Source organism: Balearica regulorum, chromosome 1 (assembly GCF_011004875.1).
Source record: "Balearica regulorum gibbericeps isolate bBalReg1 chromosome 1, bBalReg1.pri, whole genome shotgun sequence".
In the NCBI taxonomy this organism is placed as follows: Eukaryota; Metazoa; Chordata; class Aves; order Gruiformes; family Gruidae; genus Balearica; species Balearica regulorum.
Window position 1 is genome coordinate 85,804,234 of NC_046184.1, and position 13,552 is coordinate 85,817,785.

The window sequence follows — 13,552 nt, forward strand, 5'->3', positions numbered from 1 at the left end:
CTGCTATACTCTTGCCCTTACACTCTTTCCATGAAGACCCACTTCAGGTCACCACCTCTAGAGAAAGACTGGTCTGAGCCCCTTCCAAACTGGAAGGACTTCAGCACACACAGGCAAAAAAAAGGTAGGAGCCTAGGACAAGAGATCGGAGGGTTGTAACTCAAGAAAACCCAGGATCATAAAGAGGCTTAATAGCTCAAGATGAGGAAACTGCAGTGGTGAAGTACAGCATACAACGGCAGCACATCAACCTTCTTGACAAGCATGGATGCTAATGAGGAGCACACTGGCTAGAGGTATAAGGATCTCAAAGTACAAATTTTCATTTGCTGGTACCTCCCAACTGGGTGTTGAATCAGGCCAACACCAAGAGAGAAGAGATTCTAAGACTTCTTGGGGCCTTATGCAGCAAATACACAAAACACTGAGGGAAGAAATACAACAGAAACATAGCAAGAAGCATGAGTGGAAGAACACATACTGAACATCCCCTTTGGCCACATGCCCAGTGCCCTATGAAAGATCTAGTTTGAGTCCTGTGATGCCATGGATTTGGTTAAGAACAAAAAAGGGTCTGCTGAGATCCTTCACATGCTTTTAGTGGTGACAGGCCCTGCCACTGTTCTGTACACTGGGAGAAGTACAAAAAATACAGAGCATGATTATTTATAAGGCCCTCAGCTACCTGATCTAGCATTCAAGTCAGGCCTGCTGTGAGCATTAGGGACCTCCGAACACCCCTCACTGCCTTACCTTTCTGTGAATCTGAAATGCTCACTACCTGCTACCCACCCCCACTATACAACAGGGCTCAATAACAGCAGATGTGGATGCAGCTGGAAATGTAAAGTAGGATCTCAGATACAGCCACAGTGCAAGCCTGATTTGGAGGTGGCCAGAGACAGGGTTGCAGAGGGCAGGCAAAAGGTGTGAACTGGAACCAGAACGCAGATATGATCAGCCAGCTGCTCTTCCCTGCACCAACACTCCGTTCCAAAGAGAAGTCTTAACAGGACAAGGTTAGACATGGTCTGGAGAGAGGCAGCTCACTCATCACTCAGCTCTGGGAAACTAAATAGGGACTAGTGTCTAGGTGAAGATCTGGCCTCAGCAAAGGTAGCACAGATGCTGTGAGATGATTTAAGGTGAGCAGAGAAGAATCTGACAGGAGGATTGAAATTAGTAAAAACCAAAAGGCACATCTCTGACCAGAAGCAGCATCTGAGCAGGATGCAGAAGCAGTTTTACTTCCTTTTAGACAGCACAAGCAGCAAAGTGTTTTGTATGCATTACAGCAATTTCAGAACAGTGTACGTGGTTTCGGTGCCACAGTGCGGGATGGGAGACAGGGGAAGCTAGAGCTCAGAAAACACAGCGAGAACTGCTCCCTGCGCACATTTTTTGCTCCCAATTGTTGCAGCAGTGAGAGCTAAACAAGCCTGTGAGGTAGAGGTACGAAGAAACAGGTGCCTGGTGGAAGAGGAAGAGTAAGTGCTCCCTGCCTAAGCCCCTGATCTCAACTACTGCAGCAGTCAGGTTCCTCAAAGAGGTAACACTGCAGATGGTAGGAAAAAGTGCTTCACTGACCCCTAAACCTAAGCAAGGAAAAAAAAAAAAAAAAAAAAAAAGAGCTTTTGGCACAGGGAAGCTCTTCTGCTGGCTCACAAAACTGAAGCCTGAGGCTACAGCAAAATGAGGTCCTTTAAGCTTCATTTGCATATGAGCTATCGATAAAACAAAACCTGGGTCAAAAAGGGAGATAGAAACTGAGAGAGACTCAGATCTATCTCTTGAAAAACAGTGGGCTTATACCCCCAAAGATCTATACTACCCACCGCATGCAGCTCCAACAGAGGCACGAAGACGTAGTTTTGGCAATTTTAATTCTCCCCCCTTTATTATACAAAATACTTTACAATTAAAAACATTTTCCCCAATAGAATCATATACAGATATTTATAATTAACAAGATTCAGTTACAGACAAGATGGGGAACTTCTGCACAGAAGACAGTGACAGATCATCAAGTGAAAATTAAGACTTGACCCTTTCCCCACCATAATTCTGGGAGGGGAGGTTACATTTTAGACACTTGTTCCTATCACATTCCCTCAAGTCTGAACTCTGGGATCTCCTCTTACCATGACAGGCTAAGGGCCTCCACCTGTGTCCCTAGCATAAGTATAATACTCTGCTCTCAGAAGAGTTATGAAGAGATACTGAGAAAGTAGCATCTGGCTGTACCACAAAGTTACCAGTACCCAGAAAAGGGGACGGCTGCCCCAGTTTTCCCTAGCAACCCACATATACACACATGCAAGCACATACATGGGGGAAGCATGCTCAAAACCCAGAATTTTTCACCCTTTCACCAAATGGCAACCCCACCCCACCAGAGCAACCTGCATTCGAGACACATTCAGCAGCAGGCAGTCTCTGCAGAATGGCTGTCATAACCTCTCATAGCCGAGCTGGGCATTACTGCGAACGCAGTCTGGCAAGAGGGCTGGATGTCGCTGTCTTCCCCTCTTTGATCATCTGCCTACCACAGCAGAGTGTCGGTCAGTCACAGAGGTGGTAACATGAACTGCTCAGAGATGCTCAGGCTACAACGGACAGGTAGGGGAAGTCGCACGCTTCAGTGGGAGGTCCTTGAAAAAACAGTTGCCAGTGATCTGCCCTACCAGAGCAAAGATATGTGTGAACCCTAGTGAACATTTTCTCTCTAAGGAAGATCACTGCTGGGCTGGGCGAGCCCTGCACTCACAGGGAAGCCCATCCCAGAGTCACTGCTGGAGGCCAAATGCCTGAAGCAGTGTGGGGAGATCACGGGCATCAGCTGCCCCATACAGATCACTCTGTCCCAGCATGGAGAGGGCCATGCGGAGGGTGCTCCAGATGTTGTCAGACATAGCACCTTGCTGTCCCCGTGGACCTCGGCTCTTCTGCTGCATGTGCAAAGCCTCTAAGAAGTGCTCCACAGCCTCACTGTCAACATGAGAACATACACATGCTTACAGGAGAAGATGATACATCTCATACGTACTCCCTTCTGAAACAGTTTCCCCCTCTTCACCAGATCCTGCCCCACTCCAGAACCAGAGATCCCCCTTTTCCTTCTTAACAGAAACTGAAGTCCAGATGGCCTCCACTCCAACTGCATCTGCCTGACACTTTGTACTCAGGGCAGAGTCCTCACACTCACTCTGCTCTTCTATGCCAAGGGAAGACTGCAGGTAGCGTGGCACTGCCCGAGTAACCTATTGCAGTCTCTCTCCCACAAACCCATGCACGCTCATAGGTGACAGCAACCTATGCTCACCGGTGGGCGCCTAAATTAATGCAGCTGATGCCCAAGTTGTAACGAGAGCGGATGTATCCTGGCTGGAGCTCCAGCGCCCGACGATATGCAGCCACAGCTTCCTCACTCCGATTCCCATTGGCCAGGGTGGCACCGAGCTTGTTCCATAGAAGATGGTCCTGGATGAGGGGGCAGAGAGAAAGGGCTGAGATAAACTGGATCTTTTTAAGCTCCAAGCCAACCCTCCCTCCCCCATGTGTCTGTCTTCTTCCTCCACTCCAAAAATGTACTTCTCATACCAGCAGCACAGCACCTCCACCCAAACCTTCACCCATAAGCCTCCATGTACCTCTAGCATCCACAGTCTGCCCTTTCTTACATTGGGGCGCACACTGAGTGCGGCACTGAAGCAATCCACAGCCTTCTCATACTCGCCGCTAAGGTTGAAAAGGACACCCAGACCACACTGAACATCAGGATCCACAGTTGAGGGGTTGCTGCGCACAGCTGCTAAGAACAGCTCTTTCACCTCTACGAACAGCGAGCTGGAAAAACACAGAACAAAGATATTGGTGTACTGTGGAGAGAGCTGGCCTTGGGTTGCCCTCTCTGCTCCTGCCTGGACCAGTCCCAACCATCCAAAAAGCTTTTCAGCTGAAGGCTGAAATTTGTAACCCTAACTCACTCTGAAAGCAGGGAACCGAGGACACGCTTGGAAGGCCCCAGGTTTGTCCCTGAGACACTGTCCTCTGGTTCCTTCTCCAGCAGGTGGGCATAGTCTGCTTTATGGCGTAGCCAGTCCCGCAGTGTCTCACATGCCTGCTTCTGCAAGGACTCATTGGTGAAGCTGACCGCTAAAGCCATAAGTGCCGTTAGGTTCCCAGGCTGCAGTTCCAAACACCTGCAGGTCAAAGAAAAAATGAATACAGTATTAAATCAGTCTGGGAGATGCCCAGATACAGGAGGTAACACAATCGAGACACAGCACACCATGCTAGCCATGTGGTCCTTGTGGCACTACGCATTAGACAAGGAGCCATGCTCAGAAGCTCTTCTGCAACACTCACTGTCTGAGGGCACTGATTGCCAAGAGCTCCTGTTCATTCTCTGCTTGGGTGGTTCCCAGATATTGCCAGGCCTGGAGAAGATAAGATGCACGAAGTCAGACTTCTTCACATCCAGAGAAAAAGATCAGCTGATAAGCCACAGCGATTACATCCACTGCATTATCCCACACATTTTTAGAGTGAGACCAAATATATGCAAGTATACACATTAGCCACAGATAAAAGTTTCTCTTGAAAGACATATAGGCTTTATGGCACATAGGTCCTCAAGGCCAATAAAACTGGTGTTGTTATAGTGAAAAGAAATGAATGTCTACCTGAAGATCTATCATAAAGCAACTGTTGGCAGTTTTATACTTTTAAGTCACAGAATCTCCACTTTTAACTTCTAACTGTGGTCAAACTGCAGATGAAGGAGGGAGAAGCAGATCTCTTATTTCCCAAGAACAAAATGGCATAGCAGCAGTGCTAATAATGAGACCCCCAAGGTAGGCAGCTGTATATACTTGTGCAGTAGTCCATTAGCAAGTGAAAATCTTGGACTTGACCACCAGACCTGAATATAGAAGCACTGTTATTTTACTGAGTCTTCAATCATCATGACACTAGTACATGAAAACCACTTCCACCTTCAGGCTGCTGACATAGGGAATATTTAAGGCACTAAATCCAAAGTACCTGTTCACTTTATGTTGATAACCACAGCCCTTGCTCAAAAATAGGCTAGATAGTTGGCTGAACTGTCAGCAGGAAGTACCTGCTTTTTGAATGCAAGTCACAAAACGCAGTATCCACTGTCTCAAGGAAGGAAACTTTCATTAGCAAAGACCCAGGCACACTGCACAAGCCACCACAAGCAAGACGCAATCTACTGTCTCAAATCTCTAATGTCTCACCATACAGTTGCAACTCAAGAAGAGCTGACCAGTGATAACTGCATAGTGTTCTGCAGGCAGAAGAGCTGAGATTCAAGGTAAAGTTGTGATCTGGACCAAAGCAACCATGACATTTCCTTCAGAGCAATTACTCAAGTCTCTTTGATCACTGTGAAGTCTTGATTTCTCCTGTGCTTTCTGCACCGTCACAGTAGAAGAATTCAGAATGCTTTCAATATAGCTAGCCAGAACTGACCCAAGATTTCCTCCCCTAAGGTTTCAACTACCTCTCCATTACACTCAGCCCGCAGCCCATGCTGCCTATGATAAGAATGCATTGATTCTAAAGGACTGTCAGCAACCCCTTCTGATCATTTTAAAGCTAAATTATATCTCCAAAACTCTGCTTGCTTTTCACCTACTCCCAGTACCTTAGAAAGTTAGATGCATGTATTTCCAGAAGCCAAGAACTTCTGTTCTGAGAGGTCACTGTCATCTAAGCCTCAGGATTAACAAATTGGGTATTTCCCATCATATACAATTAGCAGAGCTTGAACCAGACACACTGAGAATTCAGCATCCTTGAGGCAGGCACTCCAGAAACAGACGTGGGTGTATTTTGCATTCTTCCTCTTCCTCCTGAGAACATCCATGTCCTCTACCTCTGGTCAAAGGCACACAGACTATTCCATTTCTCAATCCATCCTGCAGAAGCTGAAGTGCTTTATGGAAATAAGTATTCACTGAATTAGGAGCTGGAAACTCATCCTCAGTATAAAAATCATTCTCTGACCCACAGCTTCAGATGAAGACTATGAAGACACCCAAGCCATCTCTCAACCCTTCTGGGTTACATCTTCTCCTGGCATCTAGATGGAAGGCCTAACCAGGACCCCTAGTCTAACGAGCTGCTCAGAATTAGTCTTTAATACAGATATTGAGAGCAGTTATCAGTCATAAGCATCTCCAAACTTGCAATGCCAATAAAGACTTCCACAGAAGCAACTTAAGAGATCAGAACTCCTTATCTTGGTTCCATGCACAGTCTCACATGCTCCAAAGATTTTACACAGTTCTGGATCAGAGTCTTTGTACTTTTTGTAACTGATCTTCATCACAAACTTCCTTGCCCACAGCCCTCCTAGGGATTCACATACATCAGCTACAGACCCACAGCCACAGAAAAATGAGATGTTTTCATACACCCTGCACAGCTCTTAACACTAAAGTAAGTTTTCTACACACACCCTGACATCTCACAAGGGAAGGATCCAAGCAGCAGGACATCTGGTCCCGGCCTGTTATCTCTGCTCTCACTCACCTCCATATGATCTGGCTTCTGTTGCACTGCAGCCTCAAAGAGCAAGACAGCATTGGGGAGGTCACCTTCCTCCAAGCGTTTCCGCCCCTCTTCAAATGCATCCGGGTGATCTCTCATGGGATTATCTTCCTCAAACTGGTAACCCTAGCAAATAAGACAGATGGGGGCTAATGCTAGGAGACAGGCTTAGGGAAATAAGCACTCTCTACAGTACAGTCTAGTCTTGCTGCATCAGAAACACTCAAACTGCAGACCAGCCAGCAACTAGTCCTCTCTGCTAGTTTGTAGCAGATCAGAGAACAATGGCTCTTCTTCCTGCCTGGTCTGTGCTGAAGAATTCCCCCAAAGCTGACCTGGAGTAAGTTGCAACAGAGACTAAACATCTGGTGTGGGCCCCATCAGCTGAGGGCGGGGCGTGACAGCACCAGTATTCATTGCAAAGAATCCCAGCACTAACTGTTATTTGGTGTTGGGCAAGAACTAGGCAGCATTTGCGGACAAGCACAAGTGAAAACAGCATTTGTTTAACCCTTAGCTGATCTGGGATGAGGGTGCAAGTGACAGCAGAAGATCAGTGCGAGAAGGAATCCTAGCAGCATTTGGGGTCCATGGAGCTCACCTGCAAGGCAGATATACTGCCAGTCTCCTCAAGGCAGTCCATCACAGTGCCAAGGCTGAGAGACTCTGTTCTCTATTACCTTGTCATATGATGAGGAGCTGAGGTCTTCATAATCACAGAGCCAAGGGTGAGCCTCTGCATCTCTCTTGGCCATCTCCTCCCATTCTGCCTGAAGTTTGTCCCAGAAGTCCACATCTGACTGAAAGCAAAACAGAAAGCAACTAGAGTCACCTTAAACTGAGCTCTATAGACACCCCAGAGAACACCCTCTTAAATGTTTCTAGCCATCCTCACAGCATGCAAAGGAGAGAGGTAACCCTACCCACAGGCTCTCAGTTGGTACCCCAGCCCTCCTCCTCCATCAGCTTTACCTCTACAGCAGTCTTTGCCTGCTCAAATTCCGTATCAAGAGTTGACATGTTCCCAGATCGCGCAAATTGATCCACCCAGGCATCGGATGCCCCCTGGGAGTTTGGAAAAAGAAACACACCTTTCTTTTTAGAATTTGGCAACCTCAGGGCACATCCCAAAACAGCAGGAGGGCCTGTGATGATCCCTCCTCCCTATCACCAAGAACCAATGGCCTGTGTAAAGTGGAGAGCGTTCATTTGGACATCCCCTTCTTCCCAGGTGCTACAGATGAGAAGACTCACACTGCCCAAACACCTTCCCAGTTTCTGGCTAGACTCTGCTAAGAAGAGCCCAACATCCCCTCCCTTGCCTCCCCCAGCCTAGTCATTAGTAAAGCATTGCAGAGAGTTGGACTTGCCATTCTCCCTCGCTCCCAGACTGTGCACTGTGGCAAAGAGCTTTCCTCCTTCAGAGCACATAGGGCTGGGGCTCCTACCTGCTGCTGTATAAACTCAGCTGCCCATTGCTCTGCCTGATCTTGGTCTCTGTGGGTCACCTGATTAGCTTCGATCGATACCCTCCCATCTCCGATCTGGCGGACAAACTTTAGGAACTGTGGCAGAGAAATGAAACAAGGGTGGAGCTGGGCAGATGCTTTGCCAACAAGCCCTCTGCCCATGCCCCCCTCCTTCATTAAGAGGACTTCTCTCTGCAAAGCGAGCACAAAAGGCCCAAAAAGGTAGGGAGGAGAGGACTTCACAACAGTCATGTGGTAGAGGTGGATAACATCTAGAGTGGATTGTAGGGTTCAACTTCTAGGAATCAGGGAAGAAATGGAAACACGGGACACAGCAGGAGGCTTTATTCCTTTACTGTCTTCCCCCTTCTCAACTCCCCACACCTCTTATTCACACTAGATATCTGTCAGCCCCAGCCAGGGAATTTCTCACCTCAGAATTCTTGAGTTTTGGATCATCCACTTTAGAGAGGAAATCACTAACAGTTTTCTTAAGATCATCCTCAGGTTGATATTCCTCATACCTGTGTTCATAGAGGCAGTAAAAGGAAAAGAGATAGTCTGATACCAGTCTGATACTGTAACAGTGAACTCTCACTAACAACAGTCTACACAATGGGCCCAACAACAGTATTGAGGGACACAATCCCTCCCTTAAAGATTCTGGGGTTCTCCCAAGTGATTCAGTACCTTTATCCACCTGTAAAAATTCCAAATTACTACTAGGTTAACTGTGCAAGTGACCGACACAAACGGTAGCAGAATTAAACAATTACAGTGACAGCACAGTTCTGCAGAACAGTCTGGATTCCTTGGCAAGCTCACATGCTATCAAACATTGCAAGTTTTAGCACTATCATAAACAAGGTCATATGTCTAGAAACAAAGAAAGTAGGTCGTGCTTATGGAAGAGGAACAGTGTCTTAGAAAAGCATCAACTCCAGAGGATTGAGGGCTCATAGCAAGCATGTGAAACTATGTTGTCTGGCTTACACAGGATAAGACCAGTTCTAGGTGTTACCACTACATCCAGTCTTAGTGAAGTCTTTGGAACTGGCAGCAGTACCTCAGGAATGCCCATATTTGCAGAAAAGTATCAGAAAAGGCAAAAGCCAGGAGGAAGGAGAATCCAAATATGCAAAATCTCTTTTAGGGAAAGACCTAAGCAGCCCAAATTTCTTGTGTTTTGCTGCTTTAATTGAAAAAATTTACTGTAGTTAACATGTACCTATATAGAGATTTGTAGTAGTAGACCATTTTTTAATCTGCTACACAAAAACACATGAAAATAATGTCTGAAAGGCTGAATCTAGAAATATGCAGAGGAAAGGCTGGATATGGTTTGTCAAATAGGGAGAATAAAGCGATGAAAGTTTACAGCTAGTAGTGTCTAGTACTTGAGATCTCTAAATCTAAAAAAGAATCTGTTGTGGAAAAAAGTTCTGCTTGATTAGGAGTTCCTGAGTTCACTCCTGAAATCACTTTAAGGAGCTTTGCATTAGACATGAGATTAAGTTAGCCTACACGATCACAGTATCTTCCTGGAACTAGAAAATACAAAAGCTGGGATCTCAAAAATTTCAGTCTCCAAGCATTGTTTCCTCCTTTCTCTGAAACCAAAGGCCTGAGACCATCAATCAAAGTTAAATGACTCAAAAGCATTCAGACCATAACTGATTTCTATCACCTATCCAAACTTCACTCATTCAAGTGCCTAGCAGCAATAATTAGTCTTTGAGAAAACAAACTCACCATTTATCTGCCAAAGACTGGTCTTCTGATACCCCAAGCCACAGTTTCTCCTCTGACTGCTCTAGGTATTCTTCTGCCCACTTGGCAGGAGACACAGACAGCGGATCTGCATAGGACATCAGGAAGAATGGGGAGAAGATTAAGAAAGGCAGACCATCACTCAGATTCATTTCAGATTTTGCTCTTTCCTCTTTACACAGATAGCTAACATACAGCAAAGACCTCTTCGAAGAAAAATTGTTTACACTTGTTTCTTCTAACTCTGTTTATTCTGATCTAAAAATCAAGCCTTAGGTTCACTACGTATTAATACAGATGCCACTGTGGTGCCAACATGCTTATGATTTTCTACTTGAATTTCACAACTTATTCGTCTGCTCCATGCAGGATACTATGTAGGTCAAGAAAATTAGCAATGCATTACAAGTCTCTGTCAACAGCACAACCTACACAGCACTAGGTTTTCATCAAAACTTTCTCAAAGACCTTTGTGTAAATACTGATTTATACTCCCAGAAGTATAAAGAGTGAAGATCAAAGAATGGGACTACCTGGCTCTCTACAGTGGCTACTCCTGGAGAAGTGAATAGCAACTATTTAAATCTTACTCATAACTTCCAGATTAGGTCATTGATGGTGCCTGGACCCTATTCCAGCCCTGGCTCTATACACAATGCAGGATGGCTTTTCAGATAAACTACTGGCTTGCTTGAGACAGAAAGCTCAACCTTTGGGCCAGAAACATTCACTTTGCACATTTCCAAGGTGCAACATCCCTTTACTTCCATGAAACGGACAAAAAGTATTTGGCCAAAGCACACTAAACAGTATTTACCTTTGCACCAAAGGCAAATTTAGCCTTAAGAGTGGGAATTGGAGAATATGTAAGCATGAAGCAGTACCAGACCATCTCCAGAATTTGCATCTGTTGAATCATATTAATTTTTATAAAAGCAGTTTGAATAGCCTGCTTCTCCTAAGTTCTCCAAGTAACCCAAGCTAAACAGAAGACCCTTACACCTGAATAAAAGCTTCCACACCACACTGTTCGCAATTAGACTAAGCCATCACAAAGCAGCTTTCCCCCCCACCCCCGTTAAAGCTGCTACAGTAAACACTAACTGCTGGGCCCAAAGCATTACTCCAATTTCACATTCAGTGACTCTTCACTGCACACAGGCATGTGACTGGGCAACATCTTGACAGTAATTCCAAAAGCGCCCCTTCACCTGTCACTTCAGCAATGAACTCCTGCGACCAGTCAGCCTCATTGTAATCTGAAGAGACATCACCAGCACTATCTGCTGCAGCCAAGAATTCCTGGGTCCAGTTTTCAGACAGTGCCAGGGCTGCCACACCGGGAGCTACAAGAAGAAAAAAACAGAAGTGAGGATCAGAGGACTCAAAGGCATCATTTAAGTGTTCCAGGCTAGCCCTCATTATCTCTGATCTTTCATTTTCTCTTTGTTAGAATAAAAAGACCTGTTAGAATAAAAGCACCTGTTCCAATACTGAACCGCCCTCCAAGGGAAGAAGCGTTTCCTTACATCTAGTCAGTTCCCCTTCCACAAATTATGTCCAACACCCTTGTCCTTATGCTGTGTATCACTGTGCAGATCCTGGCCGCAGCTGCTGAAGACAGCAACTAGACATTCCACTTCCCACTCCCTCTGCCCCTTAGACACCTCTTCCCTAAGCTGACCAAACCCGGATCCCTCAGCCTTTCCTCTTACACTACATATTCCAGTCCCTAAACACCTTACTGATCTCCACTGGACTTATTCCAGTATGTCAGTGTACTGGGAAGCCCAAATCTAGAAACAATACTCCAGATACAATCTCACAAGTGCTGAAGAGACGGGAACCACCCTGCTAGGAGCTTAACCAGAACACCAAGATCTTTTCCAGCTCTCCACCTTCTAGCTCCCCTCACCTCGCTGAGGGGCCTGTCGGAAGCTTGATTGTTCAATCTCTTGCATCTCGGCCAACAGGTCATCCATCTTAAAGGTCTGGGGTGGACGGGACAGTAGAGGGGCATTCTGCTCTTGCAGGAACTCTCCAACCAGCTGTCAAAGACAGAGACGGATTACAAACATAGCATAGAAGATGAACAGGCAGAGCCATGGAGCATGAGAGAAAGACATGGGCTTGTCAGAAGGAGAGATTAATATCAGGTAAAGGGGAAAATAGCAAACAGCATTAATGAGAAAAGCTGTAAGGAGATGCATCAATCTGTTCTTACCTCATCTTCAGTGGCCACTCCCAGTGGTTTTGATACCTACAGGGAATAGTGGGCAATTATCCCAACAGCTTTGACCCCATACCCCTCTCAACACACACCCTGTGGCCTCGTTAGTTTACATCTTCCTCTTCCTTGAGCTTAGGCCGTCAGAATTTTATTGCATTAGCTACCTACTTAGCTAAAGGACAAGGAATACTTTAAGTGATACTGTCCAACTCCCTCCCACCACTGTCTGGGTTAGGGCCTGTGACAGTAAGGCATACAGCCCACCACAGCCACCAACATCCTCTGAGCACCCATGAACACAGGTTCCACAAACAGGCCCTCACCCTATAACCCTGCAGGACAAATCAGGTGACCCCACGGCCTCTTTCCCCAGAAAAAAGCAACACTGCACCTGTCTGCATCAACAGCCCCCCGGTACTGCTCACCCCACACCCCCTTCAGCCAGCACACCCCCACCCCATTCAGACAGACCCAGACGCGGGCAGGCCTCACCCCCAGCCCAGCAAGCAAGGCAACACTCACGGCCACAGCTCCGGGAGCCCCAGGGGGCCAGGCCAGCGGGCCCTGAAGTCCTTCCTGGCGCAAGGCTTTGTCCTGGGTGAAGTGGCCGGCCAGCTTCATGAGGGGGTTGGAGCCCCCGCACTCCGGTTCCACCAGCTCCCTCATGGCCATGGCGCCAGGCAGGGAGGGAGAGAAGGTCGGCGCCAAACCCTACCGGGCCTGCACCTGGCCCCGGGACGGCACAGACACCGGGTGAACGCCAGGCAGAGCGAACGGCTGCCAGAGCCGACCGGCGCCGGGCCCTGACCCGGCGACCACCCACCAGCCCTCTCGCCCCTGCGAGCGTGAGGCCGGCTGTTGCCTCCGCCTGCCCGGGCGGGGAGGCCCCGAGCCCGCAGGGGCGGGGGCCGGGCTCAGAGGCATGCCACCACAGCGCCAGCTCCCCCGCCGGCTCCCAGCGCGGCCGAGCGCAGCGCGGGCGGGCACAGCTCCCATGACCAGGAAGAGCCCCGACGCCCCGGGGAGCGGGACTCCCCCCCCCCGGCCCCGGCCCCGGCCCAGCCCCCGCCCGCTGCCAGGGAGAGGACACCCGCTCACCAGGACAGCAAGGCCGCGGCCTCCCCAACGAGTCCCGCGCCCCCGCCCGCCCCTCCCGCCAGCCGCCCAGGCGGCGGCACCCCCGGCCCAGCGCTCCCCGCCCCACACGGGCGCATAGAACAGGAGGGGGGGGGGCAGCAGGGGCCGGCGAGGCTACCCCCACCCGCCACTGTACCTGGGACTGCCAGGGCTCGCGGGGCTCACGGGGTGGGGGGCGGGGCCAGCCCTTAAAGGGCCAGGCACCCCGCGAGGGCCGCACCAGAGCGCCTTAAAGGGCCAGCGTCCCGCGGGCTGCCAGCGCCCGGAGGCCCTGCCCCTGCTCGGCCCCGGCCCCGGCCGCTCGGGTCCCTCCCGCCGCCCGGCCTCCCTGCAGCAGGCGACAGTCGGGCGCAGCCGGAGCTGC

General features: G+C 48.6%; 1 protein-coding gene across 7 annotated transcripts; it reads right to left on the reverse strand.

Moving 5' to 3' along the window:
- Positions 1-1,866: 1,866 nt before the first annotated feature.
- PEX5 (peroxisomal biogenesis factor 5) lies at positions 1,867-13,459 on the reverse strand. Of its 7 annotated transcripts, XM_075763060.1 has the most exons (17): positions 13,325-13,459; positions 12,574-12,777; positions 12,046-12,081; positions 11,737-11,869; positions 11,033-11,167; positions 9,804-9,909; positions 8,485-8,575; positions 8,031-8,147; positions 7,555-7,647; positions 7,263-7,382; positions 6,565-6,708; positions 4,369-4,439; positions 3,987-4,202; positions 3,681-3,846; positions 3,323-3,480; positions 2,918-2,988; positions 1,867-2,680 (listed from the first exon to the last, which is right to left on the reverse strand). In XM_075763060.1, exons 2-17 carry the CDS (start codon positions 12,721-12,723, stop codon positions 2,607-2,609), a joined length of 1,881 nt encoding a protein of 626 aa, XP_075619175.1. In that variant the 5' UTR covers positions 12,724-12,777; positions 13,325-13,459; the 3' UTR covers positions 1,867-2,606. The 7 variants fall into 7 exon arrangements, with proteins under 7 accessions (XP_075619175.1, XP_075619160.1, XP_075619165.1 ...); XM_075763045.1 differs by having other exon boundaries at positions 1,867-2,988; XM_075763050.1 differs by lacking the exon at positions 13,325-13,459 and adding an exon at positions 13,150-13,284 and having other exon boundaries at positions 1,867-2,988.
- Between the last annotated feature and the right edge of the window lie 93 nt (positions 13,460-13,552).